General features: G+C 43.6%; 1 protein-coding gene and 1 long non-coding RNA gene across 7 annotated transcripts in view; one reads left to right on the forward strand and one right to left on the reverse strand.

Annotated features, from left to right (window-relative positions):
• The window catches only part of LOC133256999 (uncharacterized), a 284,150-nt gene that overhangs the window by 222,239 nt on the left and 39,220 nt on the right, over positions 1 to 22,691 (forward strand). The window lies entirely within an intron of this gene.
• FSHR (follicle stimulating hormone receptor) overlaps positions 1 to 22,691 on the reverse strand; it is a 193,068-nt gene that overhangs the window by 5,427 nt on the left and 164,950 nt on the right. For 4 of the 6 annotated variants that reach the window (XM_061432313.1, XM_061432311.1, XM_061432310.1 and 1 more), the window contains 4 exons: positions 22,133 to 22,210; positions 14,874 to 14,942; positions 14,688 to 14,762; positions 430 to 615 (listed from right to left, as the gene is read on the reverse strand). In XM_061432313.1, coding sequence (XP_061288297.1) covers positions 430 to 615; positions 14,688 to 14,762; positions 14,874 to 14,942; positions 22,133 to 22,210 — 408 coding nt within the window. The remainder of the gene's footprint in view (positions 1 to 429; positions 616 to 14,687; positions 14,763 to 14,873; positions 14,943 to 22,132; positions 22,211 to 22,691) is intronic. The other 2 variants (XM_061432312.1, XM_061432314.1) reach the window with 2 other exon arrangements.

Genomic DNA, 22,691 nt, shown 5'->3' on the forward strand with positions numbered 1-22,691 from the left:
CTGGAACCTGACCAGCCTTGAAAGCCAAAGTGAACAGACATCATAATCTTTGTTCTCCCTGTGAAGTGCTAAGCTCCAAAGATGAGTTAGGGAGGTTTAGCATGGTGGAGGAGGAAATGGCAACCCACTCCAGTATTCTTGCCTGGAGAATCCCAGGGACAGAGGAGCCTGGTGGGCTGCTGTCTATGGGGTTGCACAGGGTCAGACATGACTGAAGTGACTTAGCAGCAGCAGCAGCAGCATTTAATATTTGGTAGGTAGCCTACCATGTGGGTAGCTCTCTCCTGTGAACCCACTTTCAAAAAAACACTAAGGCTTTGATCTAGAACTTGCCTAAGGGATTTCATCATGGATGCAGAAGTTGTGGACCAAGTACTCCATTGGAGAAATGCCCAAACAGGGCTCAAGGGCTGGACAGAGAAAACTCACGTTTGCCGCCTCCAGTTTGCAAAGGCACAGCAGTGGCTGGGGTAGGTGAGGCTGGCTTCCACGAGTGTGACAAATTTTTCCAGACTGGGAAGCTTTTTTAAGCGGTAAGTTGACTTGGCCCGCAGCTTCTTAAGATTTTCTAAGCCATAGCTAGGCAGGGAACGGATCCTGGTTCTTGAAATATCTCTATAAGGAGAAGAGGCAAGCATACCTGATTACCGTGAGTCCAAATGTTTCTGCTGTGTTAGCAGTCAAAATAGCAGTCATAGTAGACCTATTTTTACATGAGGGAGGAGGGAGACTCTTGTTCATCCAACACACCTCAGTTGCATAAATATTTGTCTAAAGGGACATTTGGCCCTTGTGTTCATGGTAGGAGGATATGGATAACAGGCTGCTCTGTATCCTGGATGTACTAGCACCCTGATCTGGGGCTTAACTGTAGCCCTTTCCCCTTTCACAGTGTCTGTTTAGAATAGACACTCAGTAAATCACATAGGATCGAGGAAGTGAGACCACTTCCTCCCCACCATAAAACCAGATGTAAAAATATATTTCTTGAGCTGGGGTGGAATCTGTGGCCACATTTGAGAAAAGGATGCAAAGAGAACACACTATAAGAGGAAGGAGTATGAGGTGGGCAACAGAGGTACCCTCAGCCCAAAGTCAAAGTGTCAACGGGGAGTGGTGGCGATGACTGTGGTATCCATGGACAGACTTGTCTGTGTGTGTACCCTGCCCCGCTACCTGTTAGACTGGTGACCTTGGTCAAGTTGCCTCACTTCTCCATGTGTCAGTTCCCTCGGTTGTAAAACAGGAATGGTAATAATCATACCTACCTCAGAGGGTGGTTGTGAGAATTAAACAAGCAAAAGTACACAGAAAACCTCCTGACCAACAGACAGCACTTGACAGGCAGCTGTCGTCAGAAAACATCACACACACGCAAGTTGTTCTTGCTTTGTTGGTGACCCAAGGTCTAGAATGTAAATGAACATTTTAACCAGGTTCCCATCCCTGGAGGGCTCCAGGGTCCCATCCTCGCTGGCAGCGGCACCAGTGACATGGGCAACTTTCTGGCAGCACTGTAGGCAGCTTCAACCTTCAAAACAACTGTGACCAGCTGGTAGGTGCAAGGAGATTTAAATGGTACCAGCTTAGACTTTGGGGGTCAGTGGGCTGGCCATGAATGAGTGCTTCTGAAGGAGGTGGTAGTGATGACCAGATGGACTCATTTCAAGCATCCTTGGGTATACTTGGTAAAGGAGAATCTTCTAATGTCTGCATTTCCTCTAAGTCGAACCAGTAGGCACTCAGAGCAATGAAACTTCGGGGTGTGAATATATATCTGCTACCCTAGATGTTCTCCCAGTCTGGTGAAAATTACTTTCTCAAAGTCTTGTTTTCATAGGGTCATTTATTCTCTTGCTCAAAAATTTATAATGCTTCCCATTGTCCAGTAAAACCCACTCATAACAGCTTCCCTGTTTGTCTCTTTCTTTTCCAAGCAAACTTCTTATACTAGCTGTCCATACTTGATGTCAATATTTTCTCATTTCCTAATCCAACTCAGTTTCTTCCCAACCCCTAGAGAAGCAGTACTCATTCAGGTCACATCTTAGTTCTAACCTTCTTGATTTCTCAATTACGTTTCACGCGTAAAACGTGTCTCCATTTTTCTTGGCATCACATTCTTTTAAATTTCTTCTGACATCTACTTTGGCTTATTTCTGATTTTGTTTTTTCTCCTCTATCTATTGGAGTTCCTCTAAACTCAGGCCCCTTTCTGACTGTACATAATCTTCCCAGGTGATCTTACTACTTTGATTTCAGATACCAAATATATGCTGATGGCTTCTCTGTATATACACCAGTTTAGATGCTAGTTCTGAACCCCAAATCCAGATAATCCATTGTCCATCAGATCCCACCCTTTTGATGACTTGCAAGTATCAAAACTGAATTTACCATCTTTGTTTTAAGTATGTTCCTCCTTTTGTTTTCCTTATTTCAGCAAATGACTCCTCCATTTCCCTGTGCTGTTCAGGCTAGAAACCTGGCAGTTACCCTTGACTCCTCCTTCTCCCTCTCTTGGACTCAATTTCTTGTTTTTGCAAGCCTAGCTTTTACATTTGTTTCAAGTTGGTTCACTTTTCTTGGCCACAACTTTAGTCTAAGTCGTCATAGTGTTCTTGCCTGGAGAATCCCAGGGATGGGGGAGCCTGGTGGGCTGCCATCTATGGGGTCGCACAGAGTCAGACACGACTGAAGCGACTTAGCAGCAGCAGAGAGACAACAGTCTCAACAACTGTTATTCTTGTGATCATTGTATTAAGGTTCTCCAGGGAAACAGAACTGATAGGATATATAGAGATATATAAGAGGATATTTATTATGGAATTTGACTCGCATGATTTTGGAGACTGAGAAGTCTCATGATATACCATCTGCAAGCTGGAGAACCAGGAAAGTTTGTGGTATAATTCAGTCAGAGACAAAAGCCTGAGGATCAAGGAGGCCACTGGTTTAAGTCCCAGAGTTGGAAGACCCAAGAACCAGGAGTTCTGATGTCCAATGCCAGAAGATGGATATTTCAGCTCAAGAAAGGAAACACACTTGCCTTTTTGTTCTATGAGGGCCCTCAACTGATTAGATGATGCCCACCCACACTGGGGAGGGTGAATCTTCTTTACTCAGTCTATTGAATCCAGTGCTAATGTCTTATGAAAGCACTCTCACAGATGCGCTCAAGAATAATATTTTACTAGCTATCTGGGCATCTCATGGCCCAGTCAAGTAGATTTTAATTAATTTACTTAATTTAAATTATTAATTTAACTTAATTAATGATTTTAATTAATCATCCTGGCCATCTAGCTCTAATGCGATTGTTACACTGCAAACTGGGTGATAGTCCCAATTAGATTGTGATTTTCTGCTTGTAACTAGTCCGTGATTCTCCATTGCACTTCCAGTGAGGTACAAAGCACTGAATATGATGTGCTGGTCTTTGCCTGATCTCGCTCACTTCCATTCTGTGCCCTTTGCTGTGTTCCACTCTGTCTTGCAGGAGAGACGGCCTCTAAAGTCCCCATTTCCCAGGGGCCACCGTGTCACTCAGCCTTCAGTTGTGTTGCACACCTGGCACCAGTGGGGTTGGCAGGTGGGAGGAAGGGTGAAGCGCGGGCATTTCTCACCCCTCCTCTGCCTCAGGCAGCGGGTCCTCTGTGACTCCAGCTCCGTCACGCAGATCTGTGGAGGACCCAGCAGCTACCAGCCATCCCAGTTCTGTGCTTCAATTAGATCACATCCTCACTTGCCCTTACAGCCTAGGATTAGTAGCAATTCTCTACCATTGCTAATCCCTGGACTGCTAATTCCCTGCTTGATACTAAGGGAAATTTACATTTTCAGAGTTAATAATTATCTTGATGTAATATCTCTGTGTATTTTACTTAGTTCCCCTCCTTGTTAGATACCCAACAGATCAAATTTGTCAATGCTATTGTTCAAATACTTCAGAGTGCTTGCTGACTTTTGCTTGCTCGTTCCATCACTCCTGTTTCCATATTATCTCTATTTGGATGTCTAATAGGCAGATGAAGCTTTAGATATTAAACATTGAGCTCCCGATCTTGCCCCAAACCTTCTCTACTTGCAGCCTTTCCTGTTGTTCATGCAAAAACTTGGAAGTCAGCCTTGACTCTTCTTTCTCTCATACCCTGTATACCCACCCTCAGCAAAATAACTTGGCGTTACCTTCCACAACTGCTTCTCACAACATTCATTGCTATCACCACAGGAGAAACGTTCTTGGTGTTCCAAGGTCTCTTTTCTAGTTCTTGCCTGTGTATTCTAATTTTGTGGAGCTGGGGGTCCCTGGAATTAAGAGTCTGATCCATGAACCTTGGTCCCTGTGGTGAGTCTTCACTCTCTGATGCTGAAAGATCCAGCTGTCCTAGCCTGCTCAACACTTAGCCTTTCTATTGCTACAGAGATTCTCAACTTTCTTTTCTGCCCTAAAAAAATTCTCTCCAGTTTCTCTCTTCAGGCAATTGCTTCTCTGACCAGTTCTGCTACTGACACTCAAATTCTGGTCCCTGGGACCAAGTTTTTATTTTGCCTGGTGCATGGGCTCTTATTTTTTCCCTCAAATATGGAAGGGAGCAAAGATTGCCTGTTTTGTCTAAAATAGTTCAAGGCTTCCTACGGGGACTGAGATGAATGCATAAACAAAGTCCTTCAGGAGTAATTTAAACCAGGGGGATTATTTATTACTTACCATTAACATTTTTAATATTTCTAAAATCAAGTGATACAAAACAGAAGACTCTTTTTCTTAGTTATGGCTTCACCTCTTAATTTTAGAATATACAAAAACCACATTAATGAAGATTTCCCCAAATAAATTTTTATATTGCATGCAATGCCATCATATTTTCTCACTGCCTCTGTAAGTTGATTAAAGATGACTGCAATTTCTTCCTGCTCTTCCACAGAGGGTCTATTTGCCTTTCCCTTGAATCCTGGTGGTGTCTTTGGACTACAGTAGAGTATGATGAAAGTGTTACTCTGCCAGTTCTGGACCTTGCTCCTAAGAGCACTGATAGCTTCTAAATCTTACAGAGCCCTAAGCTGCCATGCGAGGACTCTGAATGCCCTGCTAGTGCCATGCCGGAAAAAGTCTTAGCCAGGTACAGAGGGTCTGGAGGATAAGACGCTGTGTGTGTATGTGTGTCTCTGTGTGTAGAGAGGTACCAAGGAGAACCAGATACTTGAGTGAAGAGGACAACTTGCAGTACATCCCCCAGACCCAGCCACCTGAGCTGACATCACGTGGATCAGAGATGAGACAAGCTACCCAAACTTCTGAAACAAGACCATGGACAAAATGGAACAATTGCTTTAAACCACTGAGTTTAAGGATAGCTTTTATGTAGAAATGCAGAACTCAAACAGGTTCGCGTTGACTCCCATCATCTCCATCCCTTTTAACAGCTGTAGAAGCATTTTTCCTTGAAAGCCATTAAGAGTGCAAATAGCAGTATAGTCTATACCTTTCTGCCTCTCTCACTTACCATCTTTTTCTTTGTATACTAGCTCTTTGTATTTGCATTTCCCCTCTCTTGTAGGGCAGAGGACTCCTTGCATTCTCAGCAGTGCCTTCTACATAGTAAGCTCCCAGAAAACTGTTGCTTTGTTCAAAGACAGGCTAAGGAGTGGCCCTGATGGAGGACTAGGAAAGGAAATAGATTGGCCCAGCCAGCTGTAATGTCTTCTGACCTCGTGTACTTACAAAGTTCTGGTACCTTGTATTGTCTCTTCTATTGTTTCATACCGTTCAACTTTTCATGTATATTTGTTTTGTCTCCTCAGCTAGATTTTAGATGCTCTGAGAACAAGAATTACTAAGATACTTTCACGTTCTACCTGGCATTTGGCACAGGGCTGGGGTCAAGAAATCTACTCCGTGGAGAGTTGTCTGATTAGCAGAGATGCCTCAGCATTACTAGAAGGTGAGACGTTGAAGGAAGTCTTATAGGAGAGCAATTCTAAAGGGAGAAGTGTGCAAGGCAAACCGAGAGAGGAAATCTGGATTTAAAAGGAGCTCAGCTTAACGGTGCTTCCGTGGCAGGCAATTATTTGTGACTGAGAGTGTCAAAGGAACTGAGGAAGGGAGCATCCTTGTGCAAAGTTTACAAGGAGATAGACACAGATTAAAGAATCAGTAGAATAATGTGCTGAATGGATTGACCTGTGTGTGGTTCAGTGACTAGGAGTTGAATGGGGAGGTCTGCTTGGGAAGCATTGGTGCCTGTCTCTCTGTTCAGTGTTCTGGAGCTAGCTTATACTGCGGACTGCTCATCGCAGCTGCAAAATATGTGAGCTGCTGTCATTTGCACTAGGCAGCTCCACTTGTGGAAGACTGTGGTATCTTGTCAGTATCTCGGGATCCAGATCTGCTGGTGGATGTTGAAAGGAGAGAGTGGTTGGTAGGAGAGAGATGCAGAGTCACTTAGAGTTTGGTAAAGCCAATTCTTTAGCAGAAATGGTTCCTGGGTAGTAAAAGTGTTCATAGAAGTGTTTATTTCAAGCATACTGGACACTTGCTAGGGCAGTCAAACAAGGAAACTATCATAAGACTTCCTTATTTTGGACTGACAGAAACATGTTTCTCTGGTACCTCCACAGATTAAGAAAAATCCGTAAACATTTATATCAGTAGGGACAAAGGGGATAAGTAGATACTGTTCAGCTTGGAGTGAGACTTAAACTGCAAATATTCCCACTTTTGCTCTGTTCCGCTAACATAAATACACAGACATTCAGAGTCTAATCACTGACAGTTCCTTCCACGTGGCCTGGAAATCTAATGTTATATTTTAATTCCTTTGTAAAAGCATATTCCACTCTTAGGATGCAAATATCCCCAGGGGGAATAGCAAAACAAGGCATTACCATTTATTCACATCTTCATGGAAGTGGGTTTGTTGTGACTACCAGCTAAGGGTAGGCTTGGAGAGAGGCCCGGAACACAAAGCAAAGCAGCGAGGGGTGTTCAGAGGGTGATTCTGAGCAACCATATTTTAAGTAATTAAGGGAACCTCAGAATGGGATTTGATCTCTGAGCCTTGAAAGCCAGGTGGAAGAGTTTAGAGTTTCTTTGAGCAGAAGAATGACTTATTGAACGCTGTGATTTTATTAGATTAGTCTTGAGAGCCTTAAACAGGGCACACAATAGGTGTTCATTCATTATTAAGTGACTGGAAGGAGAAAGGATTGAAGATAGGAAGGGGATGGGATGGCTGTTACACAGGTGGACAGGAGGTGAGAGCTTACCTCCTCACACTGTCGCCTCATCTGTCAAGTCACTGCATCACATGGCAAAGATTTATTGGGTGTCTTCTCTGTTACTAAAACCTCCTGTGAATTTCTGCAGAGATTATAGTTCTGCCCAGTAGCTTTTGTCCCTCTACCAGAATGAGATAACTTGGGGCTGGTACTGTTTGTTTTTGAGTCTCTATATCCATCACATCCATCCAAAGATGGGCACAATAAAGGACAGAAATGGCAAAGACCTAATAGAAGCAGAAGAGATCAAGAAGAGATGGAAAGAATACACAGAAGAACTGCACAAAAAATGTCTTAATGACCTGGACCATCATGACGGTGTAGTCTCTCACTCAGAGCCAGACATTCTGTGTCTGTGTGAAGTCAAGTGGGCCTTAGGAATCACTGCGGCCAATAAAGCTTGTGGAGGTGATGGACTTCCAGCAGAGCTCTGTAAAAGTGCTGCACTCAATTTGTTAATTTGGAAAACCCAGCAGTGGCCACAGGACTGGAGAAGATCAATCCTCATCCCAATTCCCAAGAAGTACAGTACTAAAGAATGTTCAAACCACTGGACAATTGCACTCATCTCCCACTCTAGTAAGGTTATTCTCAAAATTCTCCAAGATAAACTTTACATTACATAAACTGAGAACTTCCGGATGTTCCAGCTGGGTCTAGAAAAGGCAGAGGAACCAGAGATCAAATTGCCAACATTTGCTGGATCACAGAGAAGGCAAGAGAATTTCAGAAAAACATCTACCTCTGTTTCATTGACTATAATAAAGCCTTTGTGTGGATCCTAACAAACTGTGGGAAACTCTTAAACCAGGCCATCTTACCTGTCTCCTGAGAAACCTGTATGTGAGTCAAGAAGCAACAGTTAGAACCTTGAATGGAACAACTGACTGGCTCAGGATTTAAAAAGGAGTACGACAAGGCTATTTATTGTCACCCTGTTTATTTAACTTAGAGCACATCATGCAAAATGCCAGGTTGTATGAGTTACAAGCTGGCATCAAGATTGCTGGGAGAAATATCAACAACCTCAGATATGTGGATGATACCACTCTAATGGCAGAAAGCAAAGAGGAACTAGAGAGCCTCTTAATGAGAGTGAAGGAAGGGAGTGAAAAAGCCGGCTTTAAACTCAATATTAAAAAAGCAAAGATCATGGCATCCAGTCCCATCACTTCATGGCAAATAGAAGAGTAAAGGTGGAAGGGTAAAAGGTAGATTTCCTCTTTTTGGGCTCTAAAATCACTGCGAATAGTGACTGCAGCCATGAAATTGGAAGACAGTTGCTTCTTGGCAGGAAAGTTATGACAAACCTAGACAGTGTGTTAAAAAGAAAGACATAACTTTGCTGACAAAGGTCTGTATAGACAAGGCTATGGTCTTTCCAGTTGTCATGTATGGATGTGAGAGCTAGACAGTAAAGAAGACAGAGTGCCGAAGAACTGATGCTTTCTGATTGTGGTGCTGGAGAAGACTCTTGAGAGTCCCTTGGAAAGCAAGGAGATCAAACCAGTCAATCTTAAAGAAAATCAACCCTGAATACTCTTTGAATTGATGCTGAAGCTGAAGCTCCAATACTTTGGCCACCTGATGCGAAGAACTGACTCATTGGAAAAGACCCTGATGGTGGGAAAGACAGAAGGCAGGAGGAGAAGGGGACGGCAGAGGATGAGATGGTTGTATGGCATCACCGACTCAATGGACCTGAGTTTGAGCAAGTTGGTGTTGGACAAGGAAGTTGGTGATGGACAGAGAAGCCTGGCATGCTGCAGTCCATGGGGTCATGAAGAGTAGGACATGACTTGGTGACTGAAAAGCAGTGAACGTCCCTCACATCTAGCAGAGTACCAGACACACATTGAATAGATGCTCAATCAACACCTACCAAATACATGACATGTAAGCCCTGCTATATTCAGTGAATGAGTGAGGATGTCTGCTTTATTACTGACTGTTCTTAGAGCTGGTGGGCTGGACAGAAGGGGTAATAATGGGCAGGTGTTTTTAATCCTTGTCTTTCAGGCTGGTCTCATGATGGCAGCCTTTCTTTATAAGGTCCCACTTTGGTTAACATTTCAACCCATGTGCTTTCTGGAAGTGACTGCTTTTGAAAGCTGAAATCCTGAAAAGTAGTCCCAACAGGAGACATCATAAGACAATGGCTGACAGGACTTAGCAATCCTGAACTGTTTCAACATTGTTAGCATTCTTGATTTTGAGCTACAAAGCAGAAAGGGAAACGGCAGTCAGTAATATGATGCTGAGTCAGGAGAGGCAGGCATTAAATTGTGTTCTGTGCCCTGTTTAATAAAGTGCATTATAGCCAGTGCCACAAATTTGATTTGAACAATTTCTATTTTTCCCAGCAAAGATGTTATTACAGGTCAATCATTTCCATAAGTGAGAGCACATTTCTGGTGTATACTACACTGACAGATGGCTAGAAGACCTCTCTTTCATGATCCCAGGTGGAATAAAAAGGCAATTTACTATCTATAGGACTGTGGGTATACTGGTAATGGAAGAGAATCATTCTTATACAAATAACTCAGTGTTTGAATCTGAACTATCAAATGAATCTGAGCTATAGCCAAATCAATTTGATAAACCATCAGAATATGATTGTACTGGCTCCAGCCTGCAAAAGCAATGCATTAAATTTTCCCCACAGGAAACGGTTTCCCAAGGAAACAGCAATTGCTTGATTGCTTAAAAAAAAAAAAAGAAAACTTGAGTGAGTTCAGAATATAAGGTGAAAACTCAGACGGCTGCTGACGTTCAAGGTCAAGACTCATGAGGGGGAAATCGGGATGCTAGACTGCTCTTGGAAACTCAATGGAGCTTGTCTGTGTGCCCTTGGCTTTCTCTACATCTCTTTCTCTTTGCAATGGAACATCTCATACTTGCACCCTCAGGTGTTCAGGGACTCCCTGCTTTTCACTCAGCTAAAATTTTTGCCTTCAGGAAAGGAGTTATGATTGGTTTGGGTGCCCTCCCCTTGACTCCCTTAGAATCCCTCGCATATATGTACTGGGGCAAAGCACTGAGCCTCCTGGGAGGAAGATACACCACTGTTGGCTCTTGGAGGAGATATGGAGACTGGGCCAAGCTTCCCAACTCCCAGCCCTGGTTCAGGGGCCGTGATTCTTGGTGCGCTTTCTGGACCAGCAACATCAGCTTCACCTTCAAGTTATTAGAGATGCAGGTTCTCAGGCCCACCCCTGACCTATTAAATCAAACCTACTGGGAGTGGGATTAGCCATCTAGAGTTTTACAAGCATGCTGTGTGATTCTGATGCATGGTCAAATTTAGAACTATAGCTTAAGGCCATTTGAGGACCACTTGCCACTGAGGTGGCTCATTGCTGAGTTCTGCTCTGGGATTTGCCCTCACCTGACTTACCCAAGACTTGACATCTCCCCTGGGCCTGCCTGCACTCAGTGACTGTTGATGAAGAGGATCGGCCCCTTGCATTAATTCAGTCAACTCTGAAGGGCCATTCTAACTCCAGAGCTCCCCCTAGAATCAGCTGAAGCTTCTGTTGCAAGTGCATTGGAGTTCAACTTTCCTCTTAGCCTGATTCTGCTTCCATCAAGTACTCCCTACAGGCTCCAAGAGCACTCTCCAGAAAGCCTTCTGCATGCAAATACCCACATCACAGTCTGATGTTCAGTGAGAGGAATCTGACCCAAGCAACAGTCACAGCCCTAGCCTGAGCTGCATCTACGGTGGGCTGAGTGGTCTACACACACTTCTCCTACCCATGAACCCACAGCACCAGCATGGGCTTGTACTCTGCACACACACTAAACAAAAAGCCTTCAGGCCAGGGTTTTCCTGGGATTGGCACATAAGGCTGAAATAAAGGATAGACTAGGTCCTAAAGCCCCAGGTGAGCAGCCACAGAGGCTGGGAAGACATCTAGAGAGGTTAGTCTAGACAGACTAACCTGAAAGCCCCAGAAAAGGAGGCTCGATGTTAAGCTGACCAACCTTCTTGCCCCTAAGGGGAGAAGAAGGAGGCGATCAGCAGTTAGAGACTGGGATGTAGGCCAGGATCTTACACACATATCCTCATGCATTGAAATGAAAAGATGTAGAAATGTATTACCCCTCTCTACCTTTTTGCGTGCTTGCTAAGTCGTTTCAGTCGTATCCAACTCTGAGAGACCCACCATGGGCCATAGTCCACCAGGCTCCTCTGTCCATGGGATTCTCCAGCCAAGAGTACTGGAATGGGTTGCCATGCCCTTCTCCAGGGGATCTTCCTGACCCAGGGATCAAACCTGTGTCTCTTATGTCTCCTGCATTGGCAGATGGGTTCTTAATGACTAGTGCCATGTGGGAAGCCCCTCTACCTTTTTAAGTCATGGCAAATGCTTCCTAATTCCTTTGGATTTTCTGTAAATTTTACTCACTGTTTCTGTGGTGAAAGTGTAGAAAATGGGCCTGTAACTTGAAGACTCTGCAAAACTGCTGGTGATGATACTATCCCTCTTCTTGCTGGCATTCATGGCAGGGCTGATTGGGGGTCTGTGTTGGTGTTTTCCACTGGAGACCCTGGTCAGACATCCTGTGCAGTGCCTCAGCCTGGGACCTACTGTCAACATCAAGGGACGTTCTTCTATGCTTTTACTAGTGTTCTTGGGCTGGGGGCAGGGTCTTGTGTTTATAGTTTTTTCCCCCCATTTTAGTTCACAGTAAATTGAGGGTCCCTTTTAGATGTTCAGTTGGACCTATTGAAGTACTTTAGGTGACAAGGTATGGGGGGAATGCATAGGATATGAGGCAGGAGGCCTAGTTTCTGGTCCAGGCTCTGCCACTTAGTGCAGCAGTGTGAGTGTTGGCAGGTTACTTCCCATTTCTGGCTCTGGTGTCCCCAGCTGGGTGATGAGCTGGACGAGATCCTGTCCAGCTTGAATGTTCTCAGTAGCAGACAGTAGTTAAGCTGCTGTGATGTCAGAGCGTACCTGGTGCAGGTCACACGTGGAAACCTACCATCACAGACATGTTCTGCCATGAAAGATAGGGGTGCTGGTTTAGGCACGTTCAAAGCCTTTAGGACTGTTCACTAAGTGAAATTAACACACTGTTGTTCTCCTGGTCGAAGACATCAAATACACTCTGTTTGTCTCCCAGGTACTCTAAGAATAAGAAACATTGACTAAGCATTGCAAGCTATAAGTGTGTTAGTCACTCAGTCATGTCCGACTCTTGGCGATCCCATGCACTGCCGCCTCCCAGGCTCCTCTGTTCATGGGATTCTCCAGGCAAGAATACTGGAGTGGGTTGCCATGCCCTCCTCCGGAGATCTTCCTGACCTAGGGATCGAACCCACATCTCCTGCATTGCAGGCAGATTCTTTACCAACTGAGCCACCAGGGAGGCCCTACTGGTTCTAAAGACTTTGTGTATTAAAGCACAGGGACTGTATGCCTGGCACTCCCCATTTGTTACTCGCAGGTCCTACTTGACACTTCATAGCATACATGATAGTTCAATATATTAAGTTGCATATTTAGTTCTGTTATCTGACTCTCCTTTATAAGAATATAAGCTTTCTGTGAGGAAGAACTTCTGTTCCTTGCACTATATACAGTGCATAGCATAGGGCTGGTGCTTAAAAATCTATCTGTTCAATGAGTGAATATATGTATATTCACTCTCTCTCTCTATATATATATATATGTATATACACATACACTTACATATATATTATTAAGCTTCAAACAGTATTAGGACATGGATATTATTGTTCCTGTCATTGTTTTAGGTGAGGAAACTGAGGTTTAGAGAGGTGAGAGAACTGGTTTTAAACCTAGGTAGTCTTCTCTGGCATCTCTGCTTTAATCATGCAAACATCCCTTCTTTCGTACATGTTGCCTCTCTGAAACCAGGCATTCTGGAATGATCTTTGAACTTATTCAAAGAGACAGAGTCCCATATAAAAGTTACAACAGATCCTTTATCATCGTTAATAATCATTAATAGAATTTCTGCTCCGCCACACAGGATCTCGTTCTAGAGGTGCACGGGTTCCAACCTGAAGGAGAATGCAGCTGCCCCCTGGTGTCTGTGGGGAATTGGTTCCAGGATCCATTGCAGACACCACAATCCATAGATGCTCAAGTCCCATGGCCTTGCCTTTCTTATCCATAGTTCTGCATCAAGGATTCAACCAACTGCAGACAGTACATATTTATTGAAAAATATCCATATGTAAGTAGACTCATGCAGTTCAAACCTGTGTTGTTCAAGGGTGAACTGGAAAGCTTTTTGGTGAAAATGAAAGTGATGTTGATAGATGGTAGGTAGGTAAGTAAATAACTTATGTACTGACTGCCAAGTAAGAGGTACAAGCTAGTGGCTGTAAATGCCTGAACTGACCTTAGAATGCAACAGTCATTCTGCAAACCTTTACATCTGTTCACATGTTTATCTGTTTCTTTGCTTACTATTTCTTCTTGTATCTAACTCCTTCCTCTGGATACCTTTCTTCTTCCTGTAGTACATTTGTCCATAGATGTAGTGGGTCTTGCTTAGAGCCTGGGGAAATACATTTTAAAGAAGCTTTTGCAGATCTGGGCCCTTTAGCCATGAAGGCTGTGAGAGTTGCAGGAGGAGGAATTTACTGTTAGCAGAGACTGTCAATGAAGAGCTGGGGATTGTCAATGAAGAGTCACCCATGTGGAAGGGAAGAGCAGGGGCAAATAAAAACAGAGGAAAGTCACTCCTGGTGGTAGAAATGAAGACGAGCAAGCAACAATAGAAGGAGAGGTGCTGATACAGTGGCATGAGGCACTGGAGGCATCCTAAGAGGTCTGGAATTGAGGCAAAGAGGATCCAAACATAAATGTGTGTATTTCTCACTGGTTTGAACAAAACTCCTGGACCCTGAGGGTGAAGATGAAGAAATGTGCTTTTCCTTTCAGGGAAAGGATGTATAGCAGAGTGGTTAAGAGTGCTCTTAGGAGTCAGACCAGTTTGGTGTTATATCTGCACTCTAAAATTTCTGTGACCTTGGGTGAATTGACCCGTGCAGGGAAGCCAGTTTTCCCTTCTCTAAAATGGGACCAAATAGCTCCTACCACAGAGGTTATTATAAGGATTAAATTAGAAAATGCCTCTTACATTTTTGAAACACACTCTGGGACTTGATAAGTGCTCATTAAGTAGTTGTTGTTGTTACTGTATTGATATTTAGAGTGTAGATCAGCCCTAAATTGTCCTATACACCTTTGCAGATGACGCAGATAAAATTTGATCTTAATTGCCAGCCCTGTCCTGTAAGCGTCCCTGAATGGGAGAAAGTTGACTGCTAACTTACAGACACTGATCTCTTGGACAAACTTGACTGCTAACTTACAGATGCTGATCTCTTTCACTTGGAAGCGAGGGAGGCTACTCACAGAATGACCGGTCCAGAGGCTCCCTGGAAAACATCATTAGGCAGTTCTTCCAAATTACTGTTATCACTTAGATTCCTGGGGATGGAGTTGAGAAAAGAAGGAGGGAAACACAAAGCCACATAAACATCACTGTTAAAAGAGCCATTTCCCTCTAAATGGCCTGGAAGAATAGTCGGGGCTACTTACAGCTCATCGAGTTGGGTTCCATTGAATGCACAGTTGTGTATTTCTTGAATCCCATTCTTACTCAGCCATCTGAAATAAAAGACCCATTAAAAAACCAATAATGTCAGATGCAAACAGTACACGAGTTTCATAATTGGAAGCACTGGGGCAAGGTCAGACAGCACAGGTTAGTGGCATAAATAAAATACCACCCTAAGACTCAGGGAGCAGGGTGGAAGGGAGACTGATTTATCACTGTATAACCTTTTGTAATGCTGGAAGTTTGCATTATGTGCATGTATTACTTATTCAGAGAAATCAATGAAATTTAATTTTGAGAAGGCACACTTAGGCATAGCAGCCTGGATTCCATAAGGTCTTTGCACATATCATTTGTGTGTAGAAATGATGCCATGGGAGGAGCAGACAAAGATCTTTTCCATCCTGAAGGACAGAGATCATACTGTTATTGAACAAGTGTCTGTTAGACAGAGAAAGAACATATTGCATCCCCTTTATCTATTGCCTTAAGCCTCTCACTCATGCTCATTCACAGCAGCGGGCCTGGCTGTCATCAAAAAGTGATCTAATTAAACTGTCAGACAACCTGAACATCTCCCATGACCCATAAAGGACCTGGCTATTGGAGGTTTGTGGAGGTGGCTCTGGGTTAAGCCAGAAAGGAAGAGAAATCAATTATAGAGGCTGTGGGCTGTGGCAGGGTGAGATGGTGTGAGCAGGCGAGGGAGGAGGCTCTGGGGGAGGTGGGACGGGATGGGAAATCGTCATCCAAATTGTGCAAAGAAGGTCAGTGAGCAGGTTTGCCTGGACAGGGGAGCCCAAGGGCACCTTGGGCTGACAGATCTGCACTGCTGTGCTCCTGTATGGTCTGAAAACAAAAATAGAAACCCAAGTATGGGACAGCTTAGCCCAGGGAGCCCGGGATCACTTGTTCTTGATTTGCCGTCAGGTCCTCATCCTTGTCGGCTCGGTGGATTTGCAAATAGCACTGTTCCCAAAGCTGACCCAGGGACACTCCCACGTGTCCAGGATGTTGAGAGTTTCTGTTGCTGCAGTGAGGAGCCCAACAAGCTTAAAATCAAAGGAGGACACTGTGTGTGTTTTTCTTCCCCCCGAAAGCTCGTTAGCTGAAAATCCACACAGGAGCAATGCAGGTCTTTCAGAACATTAGCAACAAACTGGTGGATTCTGATGGCCAAGAAGTAGCTGTGCACCCCCAATCCTGCCTGCCCCACACCTTCCCAAGTGTACCCAGCACATCCAGCCTTCCTGACTGATTTGCCAGCCAATTGGCTGGGGGTGACAGTGCTGAAGCAGCTGTCCCTAACCGGTGGGAGGTGGATCCTAGGGGCTTTGGACCAGACAAAGGAGTCAACAAGCTTTTTCTATGAGGGGCCCAGTAATATATTTTAGGTTTTGTGGTCCAAGAGGCAAAATGAGAATATTATATAGGTACTTTGTATTAGTCACTCAGTTGTGTCCGACCCTGTGACCCCATGGGCTGCAGTCCACCAGGCTCCTCTGTCCATGGGATTCTCCAGGCAAGAATACTGGAGTGGGTAGTCGTACGCTCCTCCAGTGATCTTCCAACCCTGGGATTGAACCCACATTGTCCTTTCCCGCATTGCAGGTGGATTCTTTACCATCTGAGCCACCAGGAAAGTCATCAGGTACTTTATATGGGTAATTAAAAAACAATTTCCATGAGATTTTTATTGACCAAAGTTACCAAAGTATAATAGTAATAATTAAGTACAATTTTTTTGGTAATATAGGTCTACTATTGAAAATAATGGATTTTTTTTCTTTTATTTGGAGTACTATTTTGCTTCATTTAGGTTCAGCATTCATGTTCCTTATCATCAAAATCTTGATTTATAGAAACAAGTCCTAGATCAAGGACTAGATTTGGCCCATGGGCTGTAATTGGCTGACCCTTAATCCAGCAAAAGTGGTGAGCAAATCCATGTGACTGCCACTTATCTTTTTCTATAGGCTAGATAATTAATACTTTTTTCATGAATAGAAATAGATGTGGCTATGTAAAATGCAGACTAATTTAAGATAATTATTGTATGCCGGGAGCCAGCATATTGCATATTGAGTGCATATTGCATATTGAGTGCAGCACTTTCCACGGCATCATCTTTCAGGATCTGGAATAGCTCAACTGGAATTCTATCACTGCCAGGAGCCAGCGTGAGGAGCTCCACCCATGACAAAGGTCATGAGGAAGGAGGCTCGGCATACGCAAAGGCGGGATCGAGCCTCAGGGGTCCCCCTGGAAATTCTCGAGTATCTACCCCCAAAACCAGAGTCTGCCTACTTTCTGCTTTGTGCTTTCACCTACAGCTCTGACTTTACGGGGGGCTGTCCCCCACTACCTCTCTCTGAAAAAGAGTTAGCTTACAGCTCCAGTTAATAATTCCTGGGTGTGACGGTGTTTAACCTACAAACTCCTTTGGAAATCCTCTAGCCTGACTGAATAGGTTTTTCCGGCCACATGTGATTGTTCAGAGCCTCCCAACTGTGAGAGGCAGGAGATGTTCTAAACTGTCTAAACACAGATTCCTTTGAGTAGTTAAAAGATTGATTAGAAATTGTATTGGTGAAGGGTTTTTCACTTATTGGGCCAATGTTTGCTGCTAAGTCTCCATACTCCTTACCTACTGTGTCCTTGGCAGTGTATTGATTGATATAATGGGTGTATAGAAATGTAAGTAGTAGCCTCAATGTTTGTAACCTTGGACCCTTGAGTTAATTCTTTTCTTGATTGAGCCCACCTCACCTTTGCCCTATAGGAATGTAGCTTTGTCCAGTGCTTTTTTGGAGGCTGGTGCCTGACTTTGGAATAATCACCTTTAGAGAAAGATAAGTTTCTTAAAATGTTAACAGGCCTCCTGGCCAGAAGATGATGTAATTCACCTGAACTTTTGCATATGATAAGTTTGAAAGCCTGGCTTCGATTAGGACCAGGAGCTGCTGTCCTTGCATGACTCCACCCCTTCCCCCATTATCCTCTATGCACAATTTAAGGTATAAAAACTACTTTGGAAAATAAAGTGTGGGCCCTTGTTCACCAAAACTTGGTCTCCCCATGTCGCTCTCTCTCCCAAATTCTGGCTGAGTCTCCATCTGGAGCGCGGAACCTGCCATGCTTGCTAATTATGCCTGGGCTTCTAAGATCTGACCGGGGAGGCCTCAGTGTCTCCTCTCCTTCAGGAGAACGGAGGGATGCCTGCGGCCTACGTAAGTGGTGCAAACTTCTTGTCTTGAAGTTTTATTGGTCTCCCGCGTAAACCAAGCTACTCAGCCTCTTTTCTCCACTGAATTTTCCTACTGAGCTATCCTCATCCTATTACTCTTTATATTTTTGATAAATATTTAAATAAATAGGTCGCCTATGCCGTCTCTCCTTCGAATACCCTGGATCAGCCGGGGCTGGACCCTGGCAATTGTATTCAAAGTAGCCCTTTTTCTTTACAGATTTTCTTAATCAATAGAGGAGGTAGCATTTTTTGATGTCAATAATGGATTATCACACAATAAACAAATTATGTCCAGAATTCCTGCCCAGGGGGTTATGTTAGGCAGTAGAACTCTCAAACTATTACCAGAAAAGCTGGTAATTGTGAAATACACGCCTAGTCTCTTAAGAGAGGTAGTGCTGGTTTTAAAACCAGCCTCATGATGATGGTGACGACAAACATGGCAGAACATCAGCTAAGGAATAACTGAATCATGGTTTTCCTTAGTCTTTTTTTTTTTTTTTTTTGGATCTTTTCCCCAGTATGTTCAGTCATTGAAGGCTCAGAAAGCTCCAGAAGCAGAGTCTGTCCTCTTTCTAAAGAATGAAGGTGTGGGAGGACCTGGCCCATGAAAGCTCACTGAGGGGCAGGAAGACGGAAGCCAGTTGAGGAAGGGAGGAAATGCATGTGGAGTAAGGCCGTAGCTAGGTACTTCCCTGTTCAGACTTTCTGGTTGCGTGGTCAGTGGAGAGGTGGGGAAGGGCTCCAGGGCCTCCTTGTGGTGGGCTTTTACTCTTCATTTCCCCCTGAGCCGCTAGCCAAGTGTCTGATAATCCTTCATTGTTGGACTATTTTAAAAATATATTTACTTATATGTATGTAGAAAAGGGGTTTAGGATTTTGAAAGATGCAAAGAGAGCTTTTGCCATCATCAGAGCTACTTTGCCAGGTTTTTTTTTCCCCCGAGTACCCTTGGGTGTCCCTAGAGGCAGAAAGTGTCCCTATAGCCAGAAGTAGGGCCCAGACAAAGAACAGCTGAAGACTTAAACTGTGGAGTGTGGACCTTCTGATTCTGTTATATGTAGATTAAGGGCCATCCGAGGTTAAGGGGAAAAAAAAAAGAAAAAACTTCTCTCACAAATGTGAATTGGTCCTTTGGAGACATGTCTGAGAAGTGTTGATTCTTATGAAAACTGTCCTCACTAGGAAAGTAGGTTCTCAGTTCTGGAGATCCACATAGTATCCATGGACAGGAGTCAGTGAAGAACAGCTATGATCTCTATTTTTTATTTTTTGTAGTCTCAGGTTTCTGAGATGGTGTCTCAAGTTCTTATTTCCTTAAGTTCTTTTCCTTCACTTGGGAAGAGTTAAGACTAGGTAGGTCAGGAGAGCTTGCTTTCTGTCTGATGTTCTGGACAAAAAGGATGCACGCTGCTGCTGCTGCTAAGTCGCTTCAGTCGTGTCCGACTCTGTGCGACCGCATAGACGGCAGCCCACGAGGCTCCCCCGTCCCTGGGATTCTCCAGGCAAGAACACTGGAGTGGGTTGCCAGTTCCTTCTCTGATGCATGAAAGGAAAAGTGAAAGTAAAGTCGCTCAGTTGTGTCCGACTCCTAGCGACCCCATGGACTACAGCCCACCAGGCTCCTCCGTCCATGGGATTTTCCAGGCAAGAGTACTGGAGTGGGATGCCATTGCCTTCTCCGAAAGGATGCATATCAGTGCACAAAACTGTGAGAATGTTATTAGTACACACCAGTTTTTAAAAAGTGAGATAATTGACATCTGACATTATGTTAATTTCAGGTTCCCACTTATATGTTTTCTATAAAAATACTCAGTTCCCTGGTGGTCTGGTAGTTAGGACTTGATGCTTTCATTGCCCATAGCCCAGGTTCAGGCCCTGATTGGGGAACTGAGATCCCACAGGCCTCGGTGCAGCCAAAAAAATAAAAAGAACCGTATTACTAAACTTGCCACATGAACTCATTTTGAATGCATATATTTGAATCACAATATTTAAAAATGACATGTATGTTTAGAGCAACATTTAACACAGCGCAAGCATCCAGGTAGTTCTGATTCCATTGATCACTAAGCTCCTCCCTCCATTATGCCAGCCAAGAATCCCTTTGCTGTAATATAGTAGGCCAGTGGTCCTCAGACGCTCACCATTTTCCAGAGGTTCCCTTTTACCTTTTTGTTTTAACCTTCGTGGCTTTGGAGATTCTGTTTCCTCTGCTCCTCCTTTGCCAATGCTGTGGCTAAATTCCACTCATCTTTTAAGGCCTTCCTTCTCTCACTTAACTCTTCCTTCAACTCTCATGTCAAATTGTATTATTCCTCTTCTATGCTTAGAACAATTACTTTTATTTTACACATATTTCCTACTGCTTATTTCTTTTGCTTTCTTGTTCTCTCATGCTTCTCACACCTCATCAACTCATTCCAACACACACACACACACACACACATATTTCAAATATCATGAACAATATTAAGTGGAAGGATTAGGTATTATCTACAATTTTGTCCTACTGCTGTGTCCTCTGAATCCATGCCTTTGATTTTTATATTTTCCTTCATACATCCTATTTCTCTGCTAGTCCCTTTCAAATTTTTCTGTTGGTTCTCTGTAATAAAGTTTTTGGGCTCCCCTTGTGGCTCAGCTGGTGAAGAATCCGCCTGTAATGAGGGAAACCTGGGCTTGATCCCTGGGTTAGGGATAGCCCCTGGAGAAAGGAAAGGCTACCCACTACAGTATTCTGGCCTGGAGAATTCCATAGACTCTATAGTCCATGGGGTTGCGAAGAGTCAGACACACCTGAGTGATTTTCACCGTAATAAATTTACGTCAAATACTGTGTTTAGCTTTATTCTAAAAGACTGATGCTGGGAGGGGTTGGGGGCAAGAGGAGAAGGGGATGACAGAGGATGAGATGGCTGGATGGCATCACTGACTCGATGGACGTGAAATCTCAGTGAACTCTGGGAGTTGGTGATGGACAGGGAGGCCTGGCATGCTGTGATTCATGGGGTCGCAAAGAGTCGGATACGACTGAGCGACTGATCTGATCTGCCTACTATTTCCCTCTGTTCCCTCCCCATCTCTTTTGTTGTTGTTTTTGTTTGTTTTTCATATAGATGGGTCTCTGGATCATATTACTGCTTTGAAAAGAACCAACATTCTTTCTGCAGTAGAACTTGCTTTTTGTACATACCGCATATTGAAACACACACAGTATATTTTAAAGAACCACAGCAATTTGTGAAATGTAAAGAGAAAATACTTTTCTTACATATGTAATTGCAATTACCAGTCCCCCAAATGTCATTCTGTGCATTTAACTTCCAAGGATCCCATAAGCACTTGGGTAGCCTAAGTGCCCTATTTCCTGGCCATCTTGGGGAGTGGATAAACTGCTACACAGGCTACTGGCACAGACGATTAGAAGATAGTTCATTAACAATGTAGAGTACATTTACAAACTTTCACAAAAATCATAGAGAGTAACTCAAGCTCATTAAAAAAACGTGATTGTTCTAAGCAAATGTGAAGTCATCTTATATGCCCAGTGTGGGGCTGAACAGGAGCTGCTTGGCATGGTTATGAGGGAATATCCATGTCTTCCTGATTCAGACTCCTCCTCGGTCTTTTTCTTTGGGCAACAAAAGCCTTTCTAGGCAATAACTAACTTTATTGATGCATGAGTTATTCTGTCCCTCAGAACAGATGTTGCATCACAGGAGACCATCATTCAAAGAGCAATTTTAAACACTTGAATCGCACCACAGAATCATAAATTATTAACATGGCTCCATGCTGTGATTTGGAAATGTAAAGTTGGGAAGAGAGAGAAAAACACAGAACGAGAGAGAAATTGGAATGGAGAAATGCCAAAGTTATACCCCACTGCCCGGCCCTGCAAAAAAAGGAACATACCATTATGACAAAGAAAGCATTACATGAAAAGCCAAATGTTACTCCATTGGATTTTTTTTCTTTACTTACACAGTCATACTTTCAAAACTTAGCCCCATGAAAGAATTTCTTTCAACTGTGTGGATGTTTATATTATCTTGAATATCTCTGGAACAAAGTACAGACAGATTAGATGTTTATACCAGCTCTATCCTGTGTCACCTCCCCACATGTAGTCTACTTGGCACGGTGTAGTCTTTAACTGAGGTAATGCTTGAATAGTTATTGTTCTGAAGAATGAGGAGCTCAACGTTTGGGAAATTGATGACATCTAATTTATCTCTAGTATATCAGTTCTTCTTAAAAGTGCAATTGCAGACATGCAGTCTGTTACATCTCTGAAAGTTTTCTAGGCTAATTCAACTGTGTGAGGTTCTAACGTACTCCTTTATTATCCTTGCCTCCACAGTTGGTACCTGCTCAATATGACAAAGTCACTTAAGCTGACCTTTCATTTCTACCAAACCTCTCCATTCACCTTAGTCGGGCCTTCATCTTCCTCCATTTCAATCTACTTCTTGAAGCTAGTTTTCTTCCTCTGACCTCTTTTGAGTCACAGAAAAGTTTGATCATTGGTTTTCCTCTTCCT

This window comes from Bos javanicus, chromosome 11, assembly GCF_032452875.1.
Source record: "Bos javanicus breed banteng chromosome 11, ARS-OSU_banteng_1.0, whole genome shotgun sequence".
NCBI classification, from domain to species: domain Eukaryota; kingdom Metazoa; phylum Chordata; class Mammalia; order Artiodactyla; family Bovidae; genus Bos; species Bos javanicus.